This window comes from Tenrec ecaudatus, chromosome 1 (assembly GCF_050624435.1).
Source record: "Tenrec ecaudatus isolate mTenEca1 chromosome 1, mTenEca1.hap1, whole genome shotgun sequence".
NCBI classification, from domain to species: Eukaryota; Metazoa; Chordata; class Mammalia; order Afrosoricida; family Tenrecidae; genus Tenrec; species Tenrec ecaudatus.
The window spans coordinates 38,888,019-38,910,453 of NC_134530.1; the positions used below are offsets into that span (position 1 = coordinate 38,888,019).

General features: G+C 51.2%; 1 protein-coding gene across 1 annotated transcript in view; it reads left to right on the forward strand.

Annotated features, from left to right (window-relative positions):
* The window catches only part of FHAD1 (forkhead associated phosphopeptide binding domain 1), a 145,393-nt gene that overhangs the window by 36,592 nt on the left and 86,366 nt on the right, over positions 1 to 22,435 (forward strand). The window contains exons 4-6 of the mRNA XM_075561659.1: positions 7,828 to 7,937; positions 12,395 to 12,652; positions 18,803 to 18,926. Of these exons, the coding sequence (XP_075417774.1) occupies positions 7,828 to 7,937; positions 12,395 to 12,652; positions 18,803 to 18,926 (492 nt within the window). The remainder of the gene's footprint in view (positions 1 to 7,827; positions 7,938 to 12,394; positions 12,653 to 18,802; positions 18,927 to 22,435) is intronic.

The following is a 22,435-nucleotide window of genomic DNA, read 5'->3' on the forward strand; positions in this document are numbered from 1 at the left end:
ATGAGTCTGAGGAATTCATGGGCTAATGTTGGACATATGAGCTACTATTGAACTTGTGGACTTGATCTGGCCTGGGATGTTTTATTGATGCATGATTACTTCTTGATATAAAGTTCTCTCTTACCCATACATGAATGTCCCCGGATTTGTTTCTCTAGTCAACCAGGTCTGACACAGTTTACATCCCTCCTGCATCTAAAATGCCCTCCGGAGAGTCCTGAACTGCTGATCCCATTAAAGCGCCAGTTCCAAGTCAAGAATCCCATCAGATAAATCGCGCCCTCACCACATAAGCCTCCTTGGGTGTAGCTCCATCAGGGCAAGCTCTCCTGCTCTGGAGACCTGTGAACTAACGTGACCACTGGTTTCTCCTGCACACATCCAACAACCTGGGACAGCGTCTACAGACACTCCCATTCCAAAGCGGGAAACAGGAGACAGATAAGAGCCACTAGCCCACAGCCCGTATTAAACCCAGCGGGGAAAATGTTGGGAGTTCCTCAGTCTTACTCCGTTCAAGAGTGGTTTTCCGACAACGCTGGGCTCTCGGTTCTGCCCCTTGAGCCACCTTGCTTTTGCTATGAAAGGGATGGTTTTCTCAGTCTGCTTCCTGCCTATGGAGGCTGCGGGGCATCTTCAGGCCTCTTTTATTTTTACGTTCAGTCCAAGCTGGCAGTGTTTATTGTTGAGGTTCACTCTATCTGACAAAAGCCATCCCACAAATTTCTTTGACTTAAGCCCTCTCCACCTTGGGATTCTGCAGAGACCTTTGAAGGGCAACACCCTTAAGCTTCTTAGAAGCTGTATAGTTTGCCTGAGTAATTTAATTTCTCAACTGTACGGCTCGATTGAGTAAGTCTCGGAAGCTCTATGGTTTGAGTACTTCTCTTGAGCACGACCTTGGATCTTTCTGAGTTCTTTGCAAAGGATTGTACATTCGTACCTGCGGCTTCATCTTTAGATCATGTCTTTTAGAGAGTGTCCTTGATGTGACTTTTCACCCGAAGTGATTCCTCAAATTCTGTTGCCCATCTGGAAAGGCTAAGAATTTTCAAACCCAGTACCTCGAGTCCTGCTTCCCTGTTTTTTGAGCGTTTTTCCCTTTAGCTTACGGAGTCCCACTGGCGCAGTGGTTGAGCCCACAGCTGCTAACGGAAAGGCTGGCTGCTGAAACCCACCAGACCCTGTGGGAAGGAGCTATGGCAGCCTGCTTCGGTCAAGATGACAGCCTTAGGGAATTCACAGCCGGCGCTTCTCTGTCTTATGGGATTGCGTCGGCTTGACGGCTCCGCGTTTCTTGGTTTGGTTTTACCTGTAGCCTATCCCTCTCCTCACCTTTTACTTTAAGTAGCAAGAAGTAACCTTCCAACACTCTGCCTAGTAATCTCCTTAGTTCATTAGGCATGCATTTTACTGTCTACATTACAAGTATCATGTATGAAACTTTCTGCCACTCCATAGCAAGGATCTCCTTTCCCTCAATTTTCAAGAACACTTTCCTCACGTTCCTTTAAACCTTCACTCTGCTTACTGTGGTAGTTACATAATCTCGTGTCACCTTCAGGGAATTAAGAGTGAAGGGGTGGAGTCTAGCCTGTCAATCAGGTCACAGCCTGATGATGCCTCCTTTTGAGCATGGCCTTCTCATGAGGATTCTGGGAACTTTCTCTCTCACTCTTGATCTTGCCATCAGAAGAGGTGGGCTTCTCTCTCTCTCTCTCTCTCTCTCTCTCTCTCTCTCTCTCTCTCTCTCTCTCTCCCTCTCTGTTGCATCTTCCTCTTGAAGGGACACACTCTGAGAGCTGGAGGAGCCATGTGGAGATGAGAGCCAGCACTGAGATGCTTCCACCGCCACTGGATCCACAAGACTTTCCACCCACCAGCCTGTGATCTTCCTGCATTTGGCATCATTCATGTGCTGTGTGAGTCTGAAGAGGAATTTATAGACTAGTATCAGACATATGGGCTATCGGACTTGTGGACTTGATCTGCAATGTGTTGGGCTGTCTTCTCAATATACAATTGCTCTTTGATATAAAGCTCTCTGTTAGATACATATGAGTGTCTCTGGATTTGTTTCTCAAGTCACCCAGACTGACACACTCACTCAAGGGTGACCCTCAGGTTTCTATTAACAGACTCTCCAAAATTCTCTTCAAAGGTCCCTTCAGCTTCTGCCAACTGTTCCACCCCAAAGCCACTTCCACAGTTTAGGGTTTTATTGAAGCAACACTCATTCCTGAGCTCACTTTACCATGTAGTGCTGCGGAGCGAATCACCCCAACGCCACGCAGCCCCGCTGGCTGCGAGTAAGACGGACTTGAGCCACTTCCCGAAAAAGATCAGGATTGTAGCCGTGAGTGGGGATTACAACTCAGTGTACAGAAAACCCAAACTCTCGTAGCTGGACCAACAGGGGACTTCATGACAAACAGAAAAGGTTGAAGTTGTCCGGGATTTTGTGTTGCTTGGATTCATAATCAATGCTCATGGAAGCAAAAGTCAAGAGATCAAACTACGCATGAGATAAATCGGTTGCTCAAGACCTCTTTAGAGGACTATGGCGCCTGACCCACGCAAGCCATAGGATTTCCAATGGCCCCGTATGAATGTGAAAGTTGAACAATGAATAAGAATCGATGCCTTTGAAGTGTGGCAGTGCTGGAGAAGAATACTGAACACACCGCGGACGGCTAAAGTACAGACGGCTCGGTCATGAAGTGCAGCCAGAGGGCTCCTGAGAGGCAAAGGTGGCAGGATGTCATCTCACTTACTTTGCACATGTTGTCAGGCGAGAGCAGTCCCTGGAGAAGGAACGTCGCGCTTGGCAAAGCGCAGGGCAGCAACCAGGTGGGTTGGCACAGTGGCTGCAACAGTGGCATCAGGCCTAGGGACAATTTCGAGAGTGGCGCAGGACCGGGAGGAGTTTCGTTCTGTCGTGCTTTGAAACTGACTCAATGGCACCTTACAACAGCATAGCAGCAGTCAGCTAGCTGGACAGTGGTCCCCAAGCGTATAACTGGCTGTCCTACCAGTGAAACAAACATTAACTGAAAGGGGGAAAAAAATCTGATGTGAGACTCATAACAGCATCCAGCCGGTGAGGGGGAAGGGAGGGGGAACCTGGCTAGGGGTTTGGGAAGGTGTCCTCAGGGGAGTGACACACAAGCTGAGCCTAAAAGGCCAGTCAGCATTCAGTGAGGAGGGCAAGGGACCGTGTGTGCAAGCGTCCTGTGGTTGGTGGGGGAGGGACTGCGTGTACAGAGGCCCTATGGTGGGTTCCAGGAGATGGTCAGGGTAGCTGAGACATAAGCTCCATGAGGAAGGAGCTTAGCACGAGCCGGACCTCCTACAAGGAGCCGCGGGAAGCCACCGAGGGTGCTAGGCAGGCAGGAAGTGTGATGCAAGGTCTGAGGGCAACCAAGAGTTTGAATACATTTGACACAATAATTTCCTCTTTGGAAATATTTTGTTCAAGAGCCTTGGCTTATGGCCTCATAAAAGATCATAGGAGAGACCCAGCCCATTACAAAGCGAAAGCAGGAATTTCCTGTGATCCCAGTTTATCCTGGGCTGTACACAGAGAAGGAAGGCTGGGCATTCAGCCCCTTTTCTTCCTGTGACTCCAGGAGCACAATGGACAAGTTCAGTCTCAGCCACTTTCAAGGTCATGCATTCCCCATGCCCCACCGGCCAGTGCCTATGTCCAATAGCTGTGCAGGGTCCACAGACAAGTTTAAGACACGGGAGGGGAAAAATAATTGGCTTGAAAGTACATGAATACCAATGCAGAATAAAAAAGGAATAAATGATTATGTAAAAGATCCACAAGTGTGAGGGTGTAGACGTCATTGTTAATGGCAATATCCATCAATGATTTATAACACTGGAAAACAGCTGATTCGATTTCTTATTTGCCTAGAAGACAGAGAAAGAAAAAGGATTTCCCAGAAGCCATGCTGCTGTTGTTGCTGTGGGGTGTGGTGGGGTTGGTCCCAACTCCCAGCCATCCTGTGCAGAGCAGAACAAAACGCTGCCCAGTCCGGGGCCATCCGCACAAGTATTGTCATGTTTGAGCCCCTTGTGTGACCACTGTGTCGAGCCATCTCCTTGAGGGTTTTCCTATTGTTCGCTGCCTTTCCACTTTTCCAAGTATAATGTCCTTTTCCAGGGACTGGTCTCTCCGGATAACTCGTCCAAAATAGGTGAGACGTCACATCTTATCATTCTCCCTCCTAAGGAGCTTTCTGGCTGTACCTCTTCCAAGATAGATTTCTTTGTTCTTTTGGCAGCCCATGGCACTTTCAGTATTCTTCTCCAGCACCACCATTCAAGCTCACCGATTCTTCTTCGGTCTTCCTTATTCACTGTCCAACGTTCATGTGCATATGAGGCAATGGAAAATACCATGGCTTGAGGCAGGTGCCCCTTAGTCCTCAAAGTAACATCTTGCTTTTCAACATTTTCAAGAGGTCTTGTGCTGCAGATTTACCCAATGATTAACCCAATGTGATGCATCATTTGATCTCTTTTTTTAGTTTAAAAAATTTTTAATATATATATAATTTCATAGTTCAATCACATCAAGTAGATTCGTACAATTGCTACCACAGTTTCCAAACATGGACTCCTCCATCGCCCCATGCCCACTTTACTCCCTCTCCCTGAACCCCATACTCTACTGGCTGTCTCTCTAGGGTCATCAATCCTGGGTTTCATATACTGAAAAATGGAAAATATATATATAACATAACAAGACACCTCTGAGATACACCCTAATATGAACAAACAAAAACAATACGAACCAAAAATACAGAAAATTTTGGAAACCAGTTCAGGTCCAGCATGCATCGCAGGGGGATCTACTGACACAGTTTTAACTGTTGGAGTCAGATTTATGCCTTTGATCTTCTGCACTCCTCTCCCCAAAGCTCTCTGTTTAGTAAGCACTTTCCTCCCATCCCTCAGTTGTAGATAGAGGAGATTCTCTGAGCCTTATTTCCTATGTAGAGCCACAGATGAATCTTGGGCTCCCACTGTCAACCGTAGCCTTCTGTACTCCGGATTTTCAGAATTTAGGCTCTGGTACTAGCCCCTCCCTTGACTTCGAATTACACGGAGTCCTTTTGTGACTGATGATGGAGTGCTTCTTCCATGTGGACTTAGTTGACATCTCACTTAGATGGCTGCTTGTTTGGAAACAAGCCTTTCAGACCTCAGACACTATTCTATCTGATAAGCGGGATAGTAAACGATCTTTATGCTTTCATTTCTTTCTTGACAACTTCCAATTTTCCTATATTTACACCTTTTACATTCCGAGTTCTAATTATGAATGCATGTTGGCAGCTATTTCTTCCCATTTTGAGTCTTGCCCCTCAGCAATGCAGGTCCTGAGGGCTGTATTCCTGTAGACTTTACTCCGTCCTCCTCGTCATGGCCGACCCGACTGGGAGCAGGCAGCTCCTCCTCAGTCAGGTTCGGAGCGCCTCCTCACCCAAGGGCCTCACCTTCCAGCATTCCCTCCAACAACGCTTTGCTTCCACCCAGGAGGTTTTCAGTGGCGGATTCCTGTGAAGCAGACAGCCGAATCCTCCTCCTTCGTCTGTTCTCCATCCGGAAGTCTGTTCACTTTGGGTGACTGACTCTACTGACATCGCTGCTGGAGCCACCACAGGATGACAACCTGACAGAGCGACTGATCTTGAGCTTCTCGCCGGCATCTTCCTACAGATGCCGTCAATGTGATGTCTGTGTATGCCGTCTGGTGAAGTCCTTTGGTGTGGTTGGGGGAAAAGTTATTTGTGATGAAGTAGTTGGTCTTGCAAAATTTTATCAGGTCATCTTCATTTCTATCACAAAGGTCATGTTTTCCAATTCCTATTTCTTCCTCTTTGCTTCCAGTGTTCACATTCTAGCACCAATAATTTATCAGTGCATAATGATTTTATGTTTGATCAATTTCAGACTCAAGAAGTTGGTAGAATTTTCCGATTTACCGTTCATCCTAGTGTTTGGTGCATAAACGTGAACAACAGTTGTGTTGACTGATGTCCTTGTATGTGGGTAGATGTTATCCTGTCACAGACCTCACTGTACTTCAAAGTAGATCTTGAAATGTCCTTTGTGACGATGAATGGGACATCAGTCCTCTTGAATTTGTCACTTTCCAGCATGGTAAACCATATGATTTCCAGATTCAACATGGTAATTGCCAATCCATTTCAGCTCGCTAATGCCTAGGATATTGATCTTTATGCATTCTACTTGTAGTCTGTGTTATACTCAATATTATTCATCAATACCATATTCAAAGTCATTCATTCTTCCTTGACGTCCCTTGTTCCCTGGGTAATTTTTGCATGCCTATGGAGAAAATGGGAACACTAGGACTTGGATCAGGTGGGCCTGAGTCCTCAATGTGATGTCTTTGGTTTTTGACCCTTTAGAAAGGTCTTTTGAAGCAGATGTGCCCAATCTGATGATAGCTGCTTCCATGGACCTTGATCATGGACCCAAGTAAAATTAAACCCTTGACAACTCCACTCTTTTCTTCGCTTTATATGATGTTGCTTATTGGTCAAGTAATAAAGATTTGGGTTTGTGTTTGTTTTTTTACCCTGAAGTGTAATTCACAATAAAGGCAAAAGTTTTTTATTTTCATCAGCAAATGTTCCAGGTCCTCTTCACGTTCCATCAGCAAGACTGTGTCATCATACACAGTAGGTTGTTACAGAGTCTTCCTCTAGTCCTGATGCCACAGGCTTCTTCGCATAGTCCAGTTTTTCAGAAATCACAGTTAGCTGGAAGTTCACAGTATGCAAGTGGGAGCCAAGGACTCGCAGATGCAGGATTCTGGAAACCTTTTCAAAGCGTATATCCACAAATGCATTCGCTGTTGATTTGAATAAATTGTAATACATTTGATATGAGATAGGGACGGAGCAATGCCAGAACCTTTGGAGGTTGCTGAATCAGCTCTTGAAACACTGGGTGGTAAATAAGAAGAAAAACTCGTGAGAGAAGCATGCGTGTCCATCACGTGTCCATCTAAGCTCTGCTGCCTTTGGACGAGGGGCTACAGCACTGACGTTAGAGAGAACGGGGGACCTCTCCACATCCTGACGTGGGAGGGTGCCTGGCTCTCTTTCCAAGTGAGAAAAGCAACTTGGAAAAGAATGTCTGCAATGAGATCACATTTTTACTTTTAAAATGATATCAATACTTCAGTGATATAATAGTGTTACATTAGGAGCCAGCAAACTTTGTATGCAAACAGCCATATACTAACTATTTTTCTGGGCCGTACAGTCTCTGTTGCAAGTGCTCAGGTAGTTTGAAAGCTACCATTGGCAATTACGAAACACACAAATGACAGCAACCGCGTTACAATAAAGTTTTATTTACAAAAACAACACGGGGCCAGTTTCAGGCCCAGGATTGCAGTTTGCTAACCTCTGTTCTAAAGGATGCCTCTTACTTCCTGCAAAAGTCCTTTGTAACTGAGACTATGAGTGTCACTCTGTTATACCTGTGGAAACTAAGGCTTAGCTCGCTAAATGTTCTGTTCAGTGTCATGTGACATTAAAGAATTCTGGAAAGAGACCCCGCCCAGCAAACAACAGCACTCTTAGCACTGGGGGAGAGGAATGGGACGGGGCTTTCCCTTTGCAAGATTTCTGTAACGTTTTCATCGATTTCCAGTGGACATATATGCTACTTAATCGTTTTGAAATTGGAGGAGATGTGAAAAGGGGAAATGAACTTGAAGGTGAACCTGGAAACTCACAGTCCTGTTTTGTGCTCCCTGTTGATGTTGTGCGTTAGTGTGGACCAACTCTGTGGATCTGCCCGGACCAGCAAAGGCCGAGGGACTGCCCAGCGCAGGAACTTCCAGGGAGATTTTTGCCAACCAGGACCTGGACCAGCAGGACAAGGTGAGGGGCCTCTGAAGGGACAGAGCAACTGAAGCGAGGTGGGGGGGGGGGGCTTTTGACTGTTTTCTCTCTGTGGCCTGAAAGTTTGGAAGTGCCCCACCCCCTCCCTGTTGTTTTTGTTTCTTCTTAAAAAAGAATTTTAAAAACCCACTGCTGTTGAACCATTCTGACTCATAGCGACCCTCCAGGACAGAGTGGAACTTCCCGCTGGGTTTCCAAAGCTGTCATCTTTGCGGAAGCACGCTGCCTCATCTTCCTCCCATGGAGCAGCTGGCAGATTCGAACTGCTGACCTTTTGGTTAGCAGTCGAGCAGTTAACCCTGCACCGCCAGGACTTCTCGCTTCCAAGAAACCACTTTAGTCCTAGGAGATTCCATCAAAGCTTTGCTCATTTTATCCCAGAGAGCAACGGCATCCACACCCACTGGCTCCTTACAGAGCACCTACTGTGTGCTAGACTGTGCCCCGTAAACTTCTTAAACTTCACTTTCACCGCCTCAGTCTCCCTGGTCTCCAAATGATTTCATGGCCCTCACTTTACAGATGAAAGTGCATTCAACTCTGAGTGAGGGCGGAAGGAGGCAGGGAGAGTGGCGGCCAGAGGACCGCGTTCAGGAGAGAGGCTTAGATGCCGCAGCAGGAGTGGGGATAGCAAGGAAAGAATGCAAGCTGCCCGGGCAGGAACCCAGGTAGGTTGCTCCCCATTTAGCCTGGGAACCATTCTGAAGGGAGTCCACGAATAGTTTGCTTTCCTTAAGGATCAGGCCCTAAGCCTGCGGAGATTCTCCAAGTCTGTAAGGACCAGAACCACCTGGGGTTCTAGGTAGACACAGGAATGGCATGCCTGGGAGCCGGGGCCTGTTTCTGAGTGGTCCTGATGTAGGTGTCCTGGACATCCGCCACTTCCATCACTTCTCTTAGAAGAAATCCCAGAGCCAGTCCAGATTTAAAAGTCCCAGAGCCAGTCCAGATTTAAAAGGCGGGGGAATAGACTTCGCTTGCTGCATTGCGGCAGAAACATGCATGAATCTGTAGCCATTTAAAAACCTGCTGCAGATGTTAAACCGGAAATGCAATATAGACGTGTTTATCTTTTCGGTTATTCATGGGCCACTAGTGCCTGACCTGCCACTGTTCTTCTGGGCTTAAGTGGCAATAAACAAATCGGCTGGAAGAAAGGAGAGGAGAGTGTTTTTTACTCCTCTTGTGACTGGAAACTGATAAGTCTAGCTTCAGGCATGGCTGGACCCAGGAGCTTAGACGATGCCATCAGAACCCTCCCATTACCAGCCTCTCCACTCTCAGTCCTTGATAGTTTGCCTTTCCCAGAAGGCTGGCTCTAAGTGATGGAAAAGATGGCTGCAGGCAACACCACACCTATACTATACAACCGTAACCCTTTCATACCGTTCCTCATGTTGTGGTGACCCCCCAACCATAAAATTACTTTCATTGCTACTTCATAACTGACATTTTGCTACTGTTAAGAATTGGTGACCCTTGAGGAAAGGGTTGTTCGACCACTAAAGGGGCTGTGACCCACAGGTTGAGAACCGCTGCTGTACATTTAACGTTTTTTGATCCAAAAGTGAGGGAGACTCTACGTCTCTGGACTCAATATATAAAGTCTCAAAAAATTCCACTTGGCCAGCTGGGGGTCACATGAGGAGGTGGGACAGGAAAAAGAGACTTACCAAGACCATGTGCAATGGTAGGGATGGACTTCCCCACAGAAGGGCCCAGAGTCTTCTTCAGAATGACAGAGGCACAGCCCTGCAGGTTTCCCTGTACTCCAGATCCAGCACAGGGCCCGGCACATAGACACTCAATAAACATCTGGCTGATCACATAGTAGATGCTCAATGAACAGCGGACTGAGCCTGAGGCTTTAGGTAACTCACAATAGGGTGTAGAATAGGGCTGCTCAGGAATCGGTTTGAGGTTGACCCTTCCATGTTTGCCTTTGGGTGTCCCCAGGACTCAAAGAAAGACACTTGGCAGCAGTGGGAAACCCTAAATGGGCTCCCACGTGACCCTGTGCTTCCTCCGCTCGTGGAGCCAAGAAAGGTCAGGGGCCTGCTTTGGTGGCCCCCGGTGTAATGAGCCCACCTGGAAACCACCAACTGGGCTTCTGGCAACGAATGGAGAACCGCTGGGAGAGCAGGGACGCCTCTCAGAGCAGGTGGTCTGCCTCGGCTTCGGGTTAACTTTGGGGGCTGGAAGCACTCTGTAACTCGGGGCACCCCGATTAAATGCCACTGAGCTGCCGGCTTTAAAATGGCTCATTTTGTTAGGCGGATTTCCATGAATTTTTTTAAAAGGGGAACAACTGCAAAGCTATATGAGGGGGAAGGCCAAGTGGAGACCCAAAACCCATCAGTCGTCTATTGGACACCCTGTCAGAAGGGCCACAAGGAGGAGATGAGCCAGTCAGGGTGCAGTATAGCATGGACGAAACACACAGCCTTCCTCTAGATCTTTAGTGCTTCCTAACCCCCCCCCCCCCACAACTATCATGATTCCAATTCTAGCTTACAAATCTGGCTAGACCAGAACATGCATACTGGTACAGAGAAGAGCTCACAACGCAGGAAATCCAGGACAGATAAACCCCTCAGGACCAGTAAGGGAAGCAGCGATACTAGGAGGTTAAGAGAAGGGAGTGGGGAGGGGGATCTGATCCCAATAATCGACATGTGGCCCCCCTCCCAGAGGACAGGACAGCAGAAAGGTAAGTGAAAAGAGACAATGGTTGGTATAAGACAGGGGGAAAAATAATTTATAAATTATCAAGGGGACATGAGAGAGAGAGGTGGGGGAGGGGAAAATGAGGAGCTGATACCAAGGGCACAAATGGAAAGAAAATGTTTTGAAAGAGATGATGAAAACAGATATGTTTGATGCAATGGATATATGTATGGATTGTGATAAGAGCTGTAAGAGCCCCCAATAAATACATCTTTTTTAAAAGGAAAGATATGCCGTAGCTGCTTAGGAGAGACCATCTGAAGACTTCCTGTCTCTAAGCTTCCTGACATTGTATGGTGACCTCTGAAGCCTGTGGGTCTGGTCTGGGCGAAAACGTTCTCTGTTTCTCCAACGTGGAGTTGACGCGAGTCCACCCCAGCAATCCTCAATGGCCGCTGCTCTCTCATTTACCCTCCGGCCTGTTTGATCGAAGCAGCAGGGGGGGGGACCCGGAGAGAAGAAAGAGGAAACGAGAGATTTCAGAATTTAGAAAATGTTTTAAATTTTGTTTTTCAAATCTGAAAATCGTCCCCACTAGAGTCAGGATGTGCTCAGGGAAACTCTTCCCTCCGCCTTTTTGCTTTTTGCTAATTACCTTGCCTAGGTCTCCAGTGCCCAGATAGAGGTCCAGCACGTTAATTCCAAAATGTCTGTGAATCAAGTGTCTGGAAACAGAAGTTCCCCAGTGGGCTGGTTATTCCTGTGTGAAAAGTATCACTGTAGGGGACAGGTGCATTTCAATGTCTGTGAGGTGTAAGCAAGCACCCAGCATTGCGCTGAGAGCTGAAAGGTGGGCTGTTCGAACCCACCAGCCACACTGCTGTAGAGAGCTGAGGCTGCCTGCGTGGATTCCCATGTGGGGCAAAGGGCTCACACTCAAGTGCTCATCTATAACCAATCGAAAGGGGAGCCCTGGTGCAGGTGTGGCCACAGGTGGGGATGCTCACTGCCAGGTCAGCCATCTGAAACCCCCAACTGGTCGTTCCCCCCCCCCATAGAGTTACAGTCTTGGAGACCCACGCTGACCTGTAGGGTCGCTCTGAGTCAGCTTCCATGTGATGGCAGTGAGTTTGGAGGCTTTTTGTGGGGGACAAGCCTTAAAAGGAGCCCTGGTGTCTCAGTGGGCAGTTAACCAGGAAGATCAGTAGTTCAAACCCACCAGCTGTCCGGTGGGGGAGGATGTGGCAGTGTGTGTCTGCAAAGACCGACAGCATCCGAAGCCCTGTGGAGCAGATCCCCTCTGTCCGACAGGGTCACTCTCCGGAAGGTGGGGGGTTTGAAGCCACCCAGCAGCACATGGCAGAAATACCTGGCAATCCGCTTCCATGAAGAAAACCCATGGAGCCGTTTTGCTCTGTAACACATGGGGGTGAGGGTCACCGTGTGTCAGAATCGATGCAGAGCCCGATGCTGTGGAAGTCACGTCGAGGGTGGAATGTCGCCCAGGGATTTCCAAGGCTGTGACTTCTTCAGACGCAGGTGCTTCCAGGGGGGTCCAACTGCCGACCTTTCCGTTAGTAGACAAGTGTTTAATCATTTGGGCCACTCGACGCCACCTCGGGAGCCACAGCCACATACAGAATTGTAGCCCAACTCCCGTCTCGGTGAGGGTTCTCCGAGTGGCAGACCGCCTGGGGAGTGTGCCTGGTCCCTCCCTGCCCCCCTGGGGTGCCCCACACCCAGTAAACGTGCCCTCTCCTTTCCACTAGGATGAGATCATTCTGCTGCTCGGGAAAGAAGTCAGCCGCCTCTCGGACTTTGAAATTGAATCCCGATACAAAGACACCGTGATCGCCAACCTGCAGAACGAAGTGGCTGAGATGACTCAGAAGCTGTCCTGCACAGCCGCCGCCCCCACTGCCGCTGCCGCCGCCCCCCCTGAGCAGCGGGCCCTGCCGCAGACGCCTCTGGCTCCCCAGGAGGCCGCCAACACCAACCAGAAAGAGATCGAGAGCTTGAAGGGCCAGGTATAGTACAGAAACAAGGTCCCCGTGTCCTCAGAGCCACCGGGCCTGGGCACTCCCACAGCGAGCCTGCTGGGCCAGGAAACAAGCCCGCCTGCTCCCGGCCCAGTAGAACAGCTGGTGTTAGCTGCTCATGACCCTTCTGACTTGTGGCTGCCAGGTGGGCACCGTTGTCCAGGCTGGTACCTTCCTGGCAATCGCCAGCGTATCTGCACCCATCCTTTTTTTTTTTTTTTGACCCTCACATCTGTGGTCTCAGTAGATCCATCACAGAGGGTCTCCCTGGCCTCGATGGTTCGACTTCCCCAAACACGGCGACCTCCTGAGATGGCTGCTGCTTCCCGCCGACATGTCCAAAGCAAGCATGCTGTGCAGCGTCCTGCTGTGATTGTGAGTGTTCAGTGGCTCCTGGTCAGACATAGACTCCCAGGCCTTTCTTCCTAGTCTGCCTTAATCTGGAAGCTCCACCCAAACCGGAGCCTGCTGGTATTTGAAATACCCCCTCACTGAAACCTCACAGCCCTCAGACAGGCTGCAGCAGGCTCAGAGACACGCGGCAACTCGTTACAGCTTGCACAGCAAGTTAAAGGCAGTGGTTGGATTTGAACTCAGCTCTGCCTTGTGGCAGACCCCTTACTCTCACAGCCACTTTCTATTTCCTCCCCGGTACATCACTCCTGTGTCCCTGCCGCCACACCCACTCAGCACCAGCCCCAAGGGAGAAGCAAAGTCCCAGTGTCTCGAAGAGAGGCCAGTCCCCAAATCCCAAGGGCAGGGAGTGCCTGGCTCACTCAGGGTGTCATTCATTGCCAATCCCCCACCTGGATCTTTTCGTCACCCTAGTCCTTGCTCCTGAAACCAGATCCAAATTCCCTTGTTTTAAAAAGGGGGACTGTTTTAAAATCGGTGTTGTTTATAAACGATGCTGTTCATAGATGCTGTGTCAACAAGAACAATAAACAAGACACTGACCACTGGGGAAAGCTGGCCTCTCTGAAAAATGCTAGGGGCCCTGGTAACACAGTGGATAACATATTTGGCGGCTAATGGGAAGGTTGGTAGTTTGAAGCCACTGGCTGCTCTGCCTTGAGGGAGAGAGATGGCACTCGGCGTCTGTAGCAATCAGCAGCCTGGGGAACCCCGTTGCACAGTTCTACTCTGTACGAGAGGGTCGCTAGGAGCCCGAAGCTGAAGGCAGTGGGTTGTCGGTTTGTTTGTTTGTTTGATTTTTTTTAACGTGTGATGCTAAATCGTGGCCATGCTTGGGCCTCTGTCTTTGGTCTCCTGCTCGCTGCCTCTCCCTCCCACCTCTGGCTCTAGGCCCATGGGCTCAACCCCGCACAGGGTGTCGTAGGAAAGGAATGGAGTGGTGGGTAGTGAGCCCAGGAGACTCTGAGGCTATAAACTCCAGGAGGGACAGGGTCCAGTTGCTTTTCAGAACTCTAGCAGGACCTTGTCTGCTCCTTCGTTTGCTCCTTTATGGGCTCACTCATTCATTCAAATAAACAACTGTTTTCTGAGTGCCCACCCCCCTGCTACACACACACACCCCACCACCACCACCACCCCGCCATTCCCTTTTCTGGCTCTGAAGACTCAGCACGGAGCCAGGTGCATGTGACCCTGGCTAATCCCGAGACACACTGAAAATCAGCAATAGACGAATGAATACCTGCCCGCGGGCAATGGGAGTCGCAGGCACCGCGGCTGCACAGCTGCCTGGCATGTGACTCCCGCGGTGATGAGAGAGCCGATCCCTCTCTCACAGCTGCACGGGGCTCCCATTCCAGAGCCTTGCTGAGCAAAAGCACCTCATCCGGGTCTGGGGTTAAGGGTACAGAACCACCTCCACTCCCAGGAGTCTGTGTCCGAGCCTCACGATTTGAGCATTGTTTAAAGTAGCTACTTGTTTCTGTCACGTTGTTTTTTTATCTGAAAGAATTGTCATTGGGTGCCATCAAGTGCATTGATCTGACCCCAGTGGTCCTTTAGGTCAGAGGAGAGCTGTCCCACTGGGCCCTGTGACTGCCATCTTTACGGGAAGGCTTCTAAGGAGGAGCAGCCCTGGGCTCCTTCCAAGGGCGTTCCTTAGATGGCAAGACTCTGGTGCATCATGCGGTTAGCTCCCTCTGGGTCTTCACGCAATAACTGCAAGGTGCAGCTAAACCTGGCCGCCCTGGGTTTAGACCCAGATCAGGTTCTATCTGCTTGCAGCGTTGGCCCTTACGTGTTCACATGTTCACTTGGCAGCAGAGCACGCACTCAGAAGGAAGCCGATTGACCGATCACTCTGATGACTTGACACACTCCTCCCCATCCCTGGAAAGTGTGTGTGTGTGTGTGTGTGTGTATGTATATGTGTGTGTGTGTGTAAAGATTTGTTCTCAATGCCCTTTGATCTGCCACAAAACCATGATAAGACCCTGCCTCCGGGTGCACGGTACCGCCTCCCTAAGTCATGATTACCTTGCAGCCCAATGATTACCTTGAAGTGATTATTAGGATTTTATTATTACCAGCAGCCAAATTATTTATTGAAGCCAGTACTCCTCCGAGCGCTATTAGCTGTCCCCCGAGCCGGCGCACACCGTCTGCAGCAGTCAGCACCGCGGGCCTGAGGCCGGTGGTGGACTCTGACGTTTATTCTGGTCCTGACAGCCGTGCAGAGGGTGGAGGACCATGTGGGGTTTCCCCACAATCTGCGGTGCTGCAGCCCCGAGGCTTGGATTGAAATGTGTTCTCTCTGCTGTCAGAAAGCAGGGGAGCCCCTCCGGGGAGGAGGCAAGGGGGCGCAGCAGGACACGCATGTTTCCACTGCTGGGTGGGCCTCTGAAATGACGGTGCGCTGAGCTGACAGCAGCTAAAAGCACTCTTTAAAGATCCTTGGGTGGGAAGTTGCATTCCCACCCAGAGAACAGTAGGAGGTGAGAGACTCTTTTTGTTCATTCAGATTTTCCAAAGAATAGAAGTGTGTGTGTGTGTGTGTGTGTGTGTGTGTGTGTGTGTGTGTGTGTGTAAGGTAAGGAAGTAGAGAGACACAAATCCCATCCTGTTCTACCATAGCACCCGTCCCCCAACCTCCCCAGTGTCTCCAGATTTCCCGAGATAAGACCAGGTGTATCAGGGCCAAGTGTCATCAGGCTGAGTGACCGTGATGCATGAAATCAGCGGCACACATCTCAAACGTGGATGTCTCTGTTAAGCCAAGAACCACCGGGTTTGTGGGGGCAGAACCAGCGACAAAGGCAGGAGCGCCATCTAGTGGCAAAGCCCGGCAGGTCCTTAGCCGCATCTTCCCTCCAGGGATGCTCGCTGCCATCAGTTTTTGTACTTGCCTGAAGCTGCCTGCCACCTAGTCCATTCTGACCACGGGGATCCTCAAGGGCAGTGGAGAACTGCTCCCGTGGGTTCCTGAAACTGTCACTCTGCCGCAATAGAAAACCTGGTCTTTCTCCCGTGGAGCTCGTGATTCTGACTTGCTGGCTTTGCAGTCAGGGACCAGCTCGGGTTGAAGACACGACAGGCAACGTAACAGGAGCCCTGGTAGTACCGGGCTTAAAGAGCTCGGCTGCTCACCACCAGGGTGGCAGTTTGAGCCCACCAGCTGGCCCTTGAGGCAGACGATCTGCTTCAGTAAAAATGACAGCCCAGGAGAGCATTCCGGGCCGCTCAACTCTGTCCTGTCGGGTGGGAGTCCGGATCACCTCAAAGGCAGTGGGTTTGCATGTCTTAGCTGTTGCTGTTGTTTATGTTGACAGCACAACTAAAAGGTTGGGGCTTCCAGCCCACCCAGCAGCTGCACAGAGATCTCACCCCGCTGAGGACACAGCCCAGGACCCTCTGACAGGGACTGGCTGTGAGTCAGACCTCACTCAGTGGCACGGCGTGACTTTAACAGCTGGGGCTTGCCGAGAGGACTCCCACCCTCCACGCAGGAAACCGGTTTTGGTTCCTGGCTCACACACCTCCTGCATAGCCAACCCAAATCCGCCAGTGGAGGCTTGCATGGCGCTACTGACTGGTTGAACAGGTTTGAGTGGAACTTCCTGGCCAAAAGAGACTAGGGAGAAAGGCCTGGCGACCTACTTCTTAAAGGTTGCCAGCGAGAACCCGATCAATCACAGCGGTCCAGTTAGCAACCAATCGTAAGAATGATACAGAGCCAGGCAGCATTCTCTTCCACTGCGCCTGGGGTCTCCAAGCATGGGGGGCTGACTCAACACAACCAACGCCACCAGCAGTCAGAGAATGGGGCAGAAGGCGGCACCCCTCTCCCCACGCAATCTCAGCCCGTCAGAGGCAGAGACAGACCAGGGGTAGTGGTCTGGCAGCCGTATCTGTGCCAGGCTTCCCAGCCTCTGGCTTCCATGTCACTGCCCAAAGCCACGTGCTCAGGTGGGAGGAAAGGGAACCAGGCAGCTGGAGACTGGGTGGACTAACGGAGTCTGAGCAAGTGGCCTGGCCTCTCTGAGCCCTGCTTCCCTCACCTGGAAATCCATGTTTCCCATGGGATGCTGGGAAGATCTCTGGAAGAAGTAGCATGTGCAAGTGGCAGTGGTTCTCAACCTGTGGGTCGCGACCCCTTGGGGGTTGAACGACCCTCTCACAGGGGCCGCCCGATTCATAACAGTAGCAAAATGACAGTGATGAAGTAGCAATGAAAATAATTTTGTGGTGGGGGGGGATCACCACAATGTGAGGAACGGTATGAAAGGGTTGCGGCATGAGGAAGGTTGAGAACCACTGCTCTAGAGAGTCCTGTGAGCTGTGTTGTTGGATGTCACGGGGTCCGTTTATTTAGATGCATAGCAACCCCATGTGACAGAGTAGAACTGCCTCACAGGGCTGCCTAGGGTTGAATTTTTTTTCAGGGGGGGATTTAATATTTTCAACTTGTTAAGTTTTATTGACATAATTCACACATGATACAATTCAGTTGTTTAAACGTTTCACAAGAGAATTGTGCAGCTATCCCCACAATTTCAGAACATGCCATTCTGATCACTCCCACTTCCCACTGACATCCTCTGCCATGACAGCAGGAAGCTATCCACCCAGGGACTGTCTGTGGATTTGCCTATCCTGGATGGCAGAGACAGAGGGAAAAACTGACTAACTAACTAACCATTCCAAGCAACAACAACAATAACTGAGACAAACCTCAACTGGAAAGTAGAAAATAACAAACACTACAATAAATGTTCCGTGGGCGTGAAAAGGCAGAACACTTGATACGGTGGTGAATTTGAACCTAACTATGTCTGCATTCACCCACTTTCTGTCCGAGAGCAAGACTATTCTCACTCCTGGTCAATGACCACAGGGCACCAACCAAAATGGATGTGGGCCTTCCACAGCCTTCTGCAAAGCAGGTGCTCGGAATGTAAGCTCTGATGCAGTTCCCTCCTCTGGACTGGGATTTTATTTTTTACAATCCACAGATCACACAGGGCTGGGAGTCTTCCGGGAGAACTTAGTTGACACCTCGCTGAGCTGGCTGCTTGTTTTCAGACTGGGTGTAACCTTTATAGAAGCAGATGAGCAGGTGTTTCTTCCACAGAGCTGCGGGATGTGTAGAAACCACCACCCGTTCAGTGAGCAGCTGAGCCCTTAGCCATTGGGCCATTAAGGCCCCTTCTGTGTGATAGAAGCTCCTGTTACTGTCCTGACCCAGTTCTTTCAGAGTTGCCTCGGAGACTCGTGGTGACCCCGTGGGTATTTGAGTGGCCCCATGGTTTTCCGTGTTTGCTTTTTCAACTTTTTTCTGGAGCAACGCTCTGCGGACTTGAACCTCTAGCCTTTGGGGCAACAGCCACATTCATCCTATCACCGGTTCCCCTCTCTTGAACTTGGCTTTGTCTCAGATCCGTGTTGTTGGACCGGGGGCTGCAATGCGGCTGCAGTGTGCGTTAGGGAGTCAGGCGTGCCCAGCAGCAGCCGGACCTGAGTGCTTTTGTGGGCACAAAGATAAAGTGTGTGCTCAGATTGCTTATCTAGTGGTAGTCACTGAAGGAACCGGTGCTTTCTTTCCCACTAGCTAGTTGGATTTCCCTGTCCCCCCAGTTCAAGACCAGCCCTCAGACCTTCTGTGCCAACTGGGAAGCAGTCCCCCTGTGCCTGGCAGGCCTGACTGTGTGTTGCCTCCTCCCACAGATCAGTGCTCTCCAGAAGGGCTACAGCCAGGTGCTATGCCAGACCCTGTCTGAGCGGAACTCAGAAATCACATCCCTGAAGAACGAAGGCGAGAACTTAAGGAGGGACAATGCCATCACCTCAGGTGAGCGCTTTCCACAGGTGGGTCCCAGGCCACCACTACCCCCTGATATTTGCAGCCATGGCAGACATCAACAATCGATCACTGCACATTTCTTTTTCACTAATCTGAGTCCTTCTCAGCAGCCCTCCAGGGAGTCCCTGTGGGGGAAATCAGAGTTCTCCCTCAAGAGAGGCTTGTGTGGAATCCAGGTGCTAGTGCAGGTGTGGCCCAAGGCCAGCCCACAGTAGATACCGGAACCAATGCTATCTCTTAGCTGGGCGGTCTTATCTGTCAACCGGCTCCACCAGGTCGGACACAGGACTCGCTGTGGGCGGGACCATTCCATAAGCCAGTCAGACGTGAACGTAAACTGCTGTGAACAAATTGAGGTCACTGCTTTCAGGCACCGATTGTCTCACCCGTCTCATCCTAGTTCCTTAGGCCTGAGTGAGAACGCTCCTCTCACTGATCGGCAGAGCCAATGCGATGCTAAGGGGCCAGGGTATGGAGAGGGGCAGCCACCTCCTGGTCCACCCTCGCCAGGACAGCTGTCTCCTGAGACTTGTTTGGAGGTTCCAGCCGGGGAACATAGCTACTCCTCCACCCTTGACCGCAGGATGGTCCTCCTTCTATCGGGGAAGGTTGTCCTCTTCTTCAACCGAGCACCCAGCTTCAGGAGGGATGCACATGGAGTGGTGAGGGAGGAAGGGGACACCCGTCTAGCCCAGCCAGCCAGACCAGCTGAATCGACCGCGGCGATCAACGGGTGGCACACGTCGCAGCCAGGTGGCCCTCACATCTGGCACAGCTGTTCCTTAAGAGCCTGAGTTCATTTGTTCCCTCAACACAGTTGCTGAGCATCTGCTACCAATGGCGTAGCGGTTGACACAGTGCTAGCCACGCTGTTAGCAGTTCAAAACCACCAGGCACTCTGTGAGGGGAAGATGAGGCTGCCTCCTCCCGTAAAGAGTGACAGTCCTGGAATCCCACAGGGACAGTGCCACCCTGTCCTGGATGGTCGCCATGAGTCAGCATGGACCCAGCGACAGCGGTGAATTCGGCTTTCGATCTTGTTTGTTTGTTGGTCGGTTGGTTACAAGTACCAGCCACCCTTCTTACACTCTTAGGAACAGAGCCCCCAACAAGTCAGTCAAGAGCCCTGTGTCGTGGGGCTTCCTTTGGGGAGAGGGTGGCAGAAAACCATGTCCACCGATAAATGAATCCAGTGAGTGGATTCAGAGAGTGAGAGCTGTTTGGAGGAGAATCCAGCTGGGCCAAGTGGCCGTGACGTGCGTGAGGGTATGAAGAAAGAGGACACTAGCTTAGTGGGCCGGCTAGGGCGGGGCCTCTGAGGACGTGGGAGAAGCTGGTCTGGGGCCCTCCAGATGGGGGTGGGGGTGGCAAGCGCCTGTGCTAAGGCCCTGGGGCAAGGAACAGGGCGCACCTGTCTGGAGTGGCAGGATCAGGGTGTGGCAGGATCGGGGGCAGCAGATGCTCAGAGAGGCCTGGTGAGGGGTTGGGTTGTCCCTCCAGAAGGCTGCACATGACCCATCTGGAGATCTCAGCAGCAAGGGCCCCAGCAGAGAGAGAAGGATAAGAGGGAGGGGACTGCCAGGAGGGGACGAGTCTGCCTGGGATATTTGGGGGCATTTCGGAAAGTGTCCAAGTCTGTAGCAGGACATACGTCCACAGTCGTAAGAGCTAACGGAACCGTGAGCTACAGTGTGAGCCTCCGGGGGTCTCTTCCGTGCTGTACTTGGGTGTTTTCCCACTGGCTTTTCCTTTGCCTCAATCTATAACTGACCCTAACTTGTAAGCTTCTAGAATATTTGTTGAGCATCTCCTAGGGGTCCCCGGACATCCCCTTCCTTCCTCCCTCCCTTTTGTCGGCCTGTCAAGTCCCATTTGTGCCTCGAGCCTTCTTAAACATTGCCTTCTCTCATGAGGGAGACTGATAGACCTGGGGGTCACTTGGGATAGGCCATGAGCTCGCCACTCAAAGTTTGCCCCCTGACCCCCAGGCCACAGCAGCCGCACCACCTGGGTCCTTGTGAGAAACAGTGTCTGGCTGTCCCGCAGGCCCCCCAGGTCAGAATCTGTACTTGATCTGTAATGAGCCCCAGGGACCTGTGTGCAAATTCGAGTTTGGGAAGCACTGGGCTGTGTTGTGCTGCTGTAACAGATGGCCCCAGATCGCTCTGGCTCACAACAGCACAGGTGCATCTGCTGCTGCCGCCCTCGGTCCATCGGGGCCAAGGGGAGCTTTGCTCTCTGTAGCTCCTCGGGGACCCTGGCCAGCAGAGGCCGTGGGAACTCTGGCCACCATCACGACAGAAGCTGGGAAAGCATACCGAGCAGATGGAGGAGCAAGGACTGGACAGACAGACAACACAGAAGAAACAGCCGAACTGGGGGCTTTCATACACTGGACCGCAAATGCATGAGAAGGACCCCCACAAAGGGGCAGGTAAGCCAGAGGAGTCTGACCATAGCCCCAGCGGGGAGCCCCCCCGGGCCACAGGCTCAAGGGGGAAGCCCAGCAGAGGCCTGTCGCCTTACCCAGTGGAGGAGCAGGAGCCCCAGCACAGCTCGAGGTGTCCAGGCAGCGTACCTGAGAGAAGAGCATGCGCATGGGGAAGGGCAAGCACCCCAAATGTGCACAGGATCCCCCGAAAGTCTTCAGCCCAGTCCCAATCCATACACGTGTGTGGGTGGGACAAGAACCACACAGAGGAGCAGAAGGAACCACCTCGAAGCTCACACCGGACCGAGCAGACATCCCTTTCTCAGCACCCAGGAGGGAGCAGGGGCCTCAGGCCTGGGTGCCTGGCTGAGTACTCAGACAGACCGCCTCAGCCACGAGGCCCAGCTAGCTCTAGAGCAGGGGACGGCACACTCCTGAGACGCAAGAGCCCGCCCTGTCCCTGAGAGCAGTTTACCATCGCTCCAGAGCCGTAAATGTTTTGACAAGTGAAGCCACCATCCTCCGAAGACTATCCCTTACGGAACCTGGTGGTTTTCGTTCCCTTTTCTGTCTAACTGCAGAGCCACAGGCGTGCACCGAAAGAGCAGCATGCAGCGCCAGCCGAAGCTCGCCGCTCTGGACCAAAGGCAGCAGCCATGCCGCCAATACTGGGCTGAAACCAAGTGACCAGCCCATGTCCACCCAGAAGAAAAGGCCCCGGGATCTATTTCTACCCCCATGCACAGCGGGCGCCATGAGTCAGAGCCAGCTCGGGGCGCCAGGGAAGGCTGCGCTGGAAGAAGCTTCCACAGCATCCAACAGGTTCCAAGCAACTTGCCTGCATCCCAAGAGGAAGCGCATTCTGAGAAGTGAACTTCTGCGCCATGCTGTCCCTCCCTTTATCCACGTCCTTGACGGAGCCACGGCAATGGCCTCTCAAACGCCGCCATCGGGCATGCCGACTCACCACCACCCCACAGGACAGGGTAGCACTGGCCCTGGGGGTCGGAGACTGGAACACTCGCTTGAAGGGAGTTGAAAGTTCCGTCTTTCTCCTGAGGAGAAA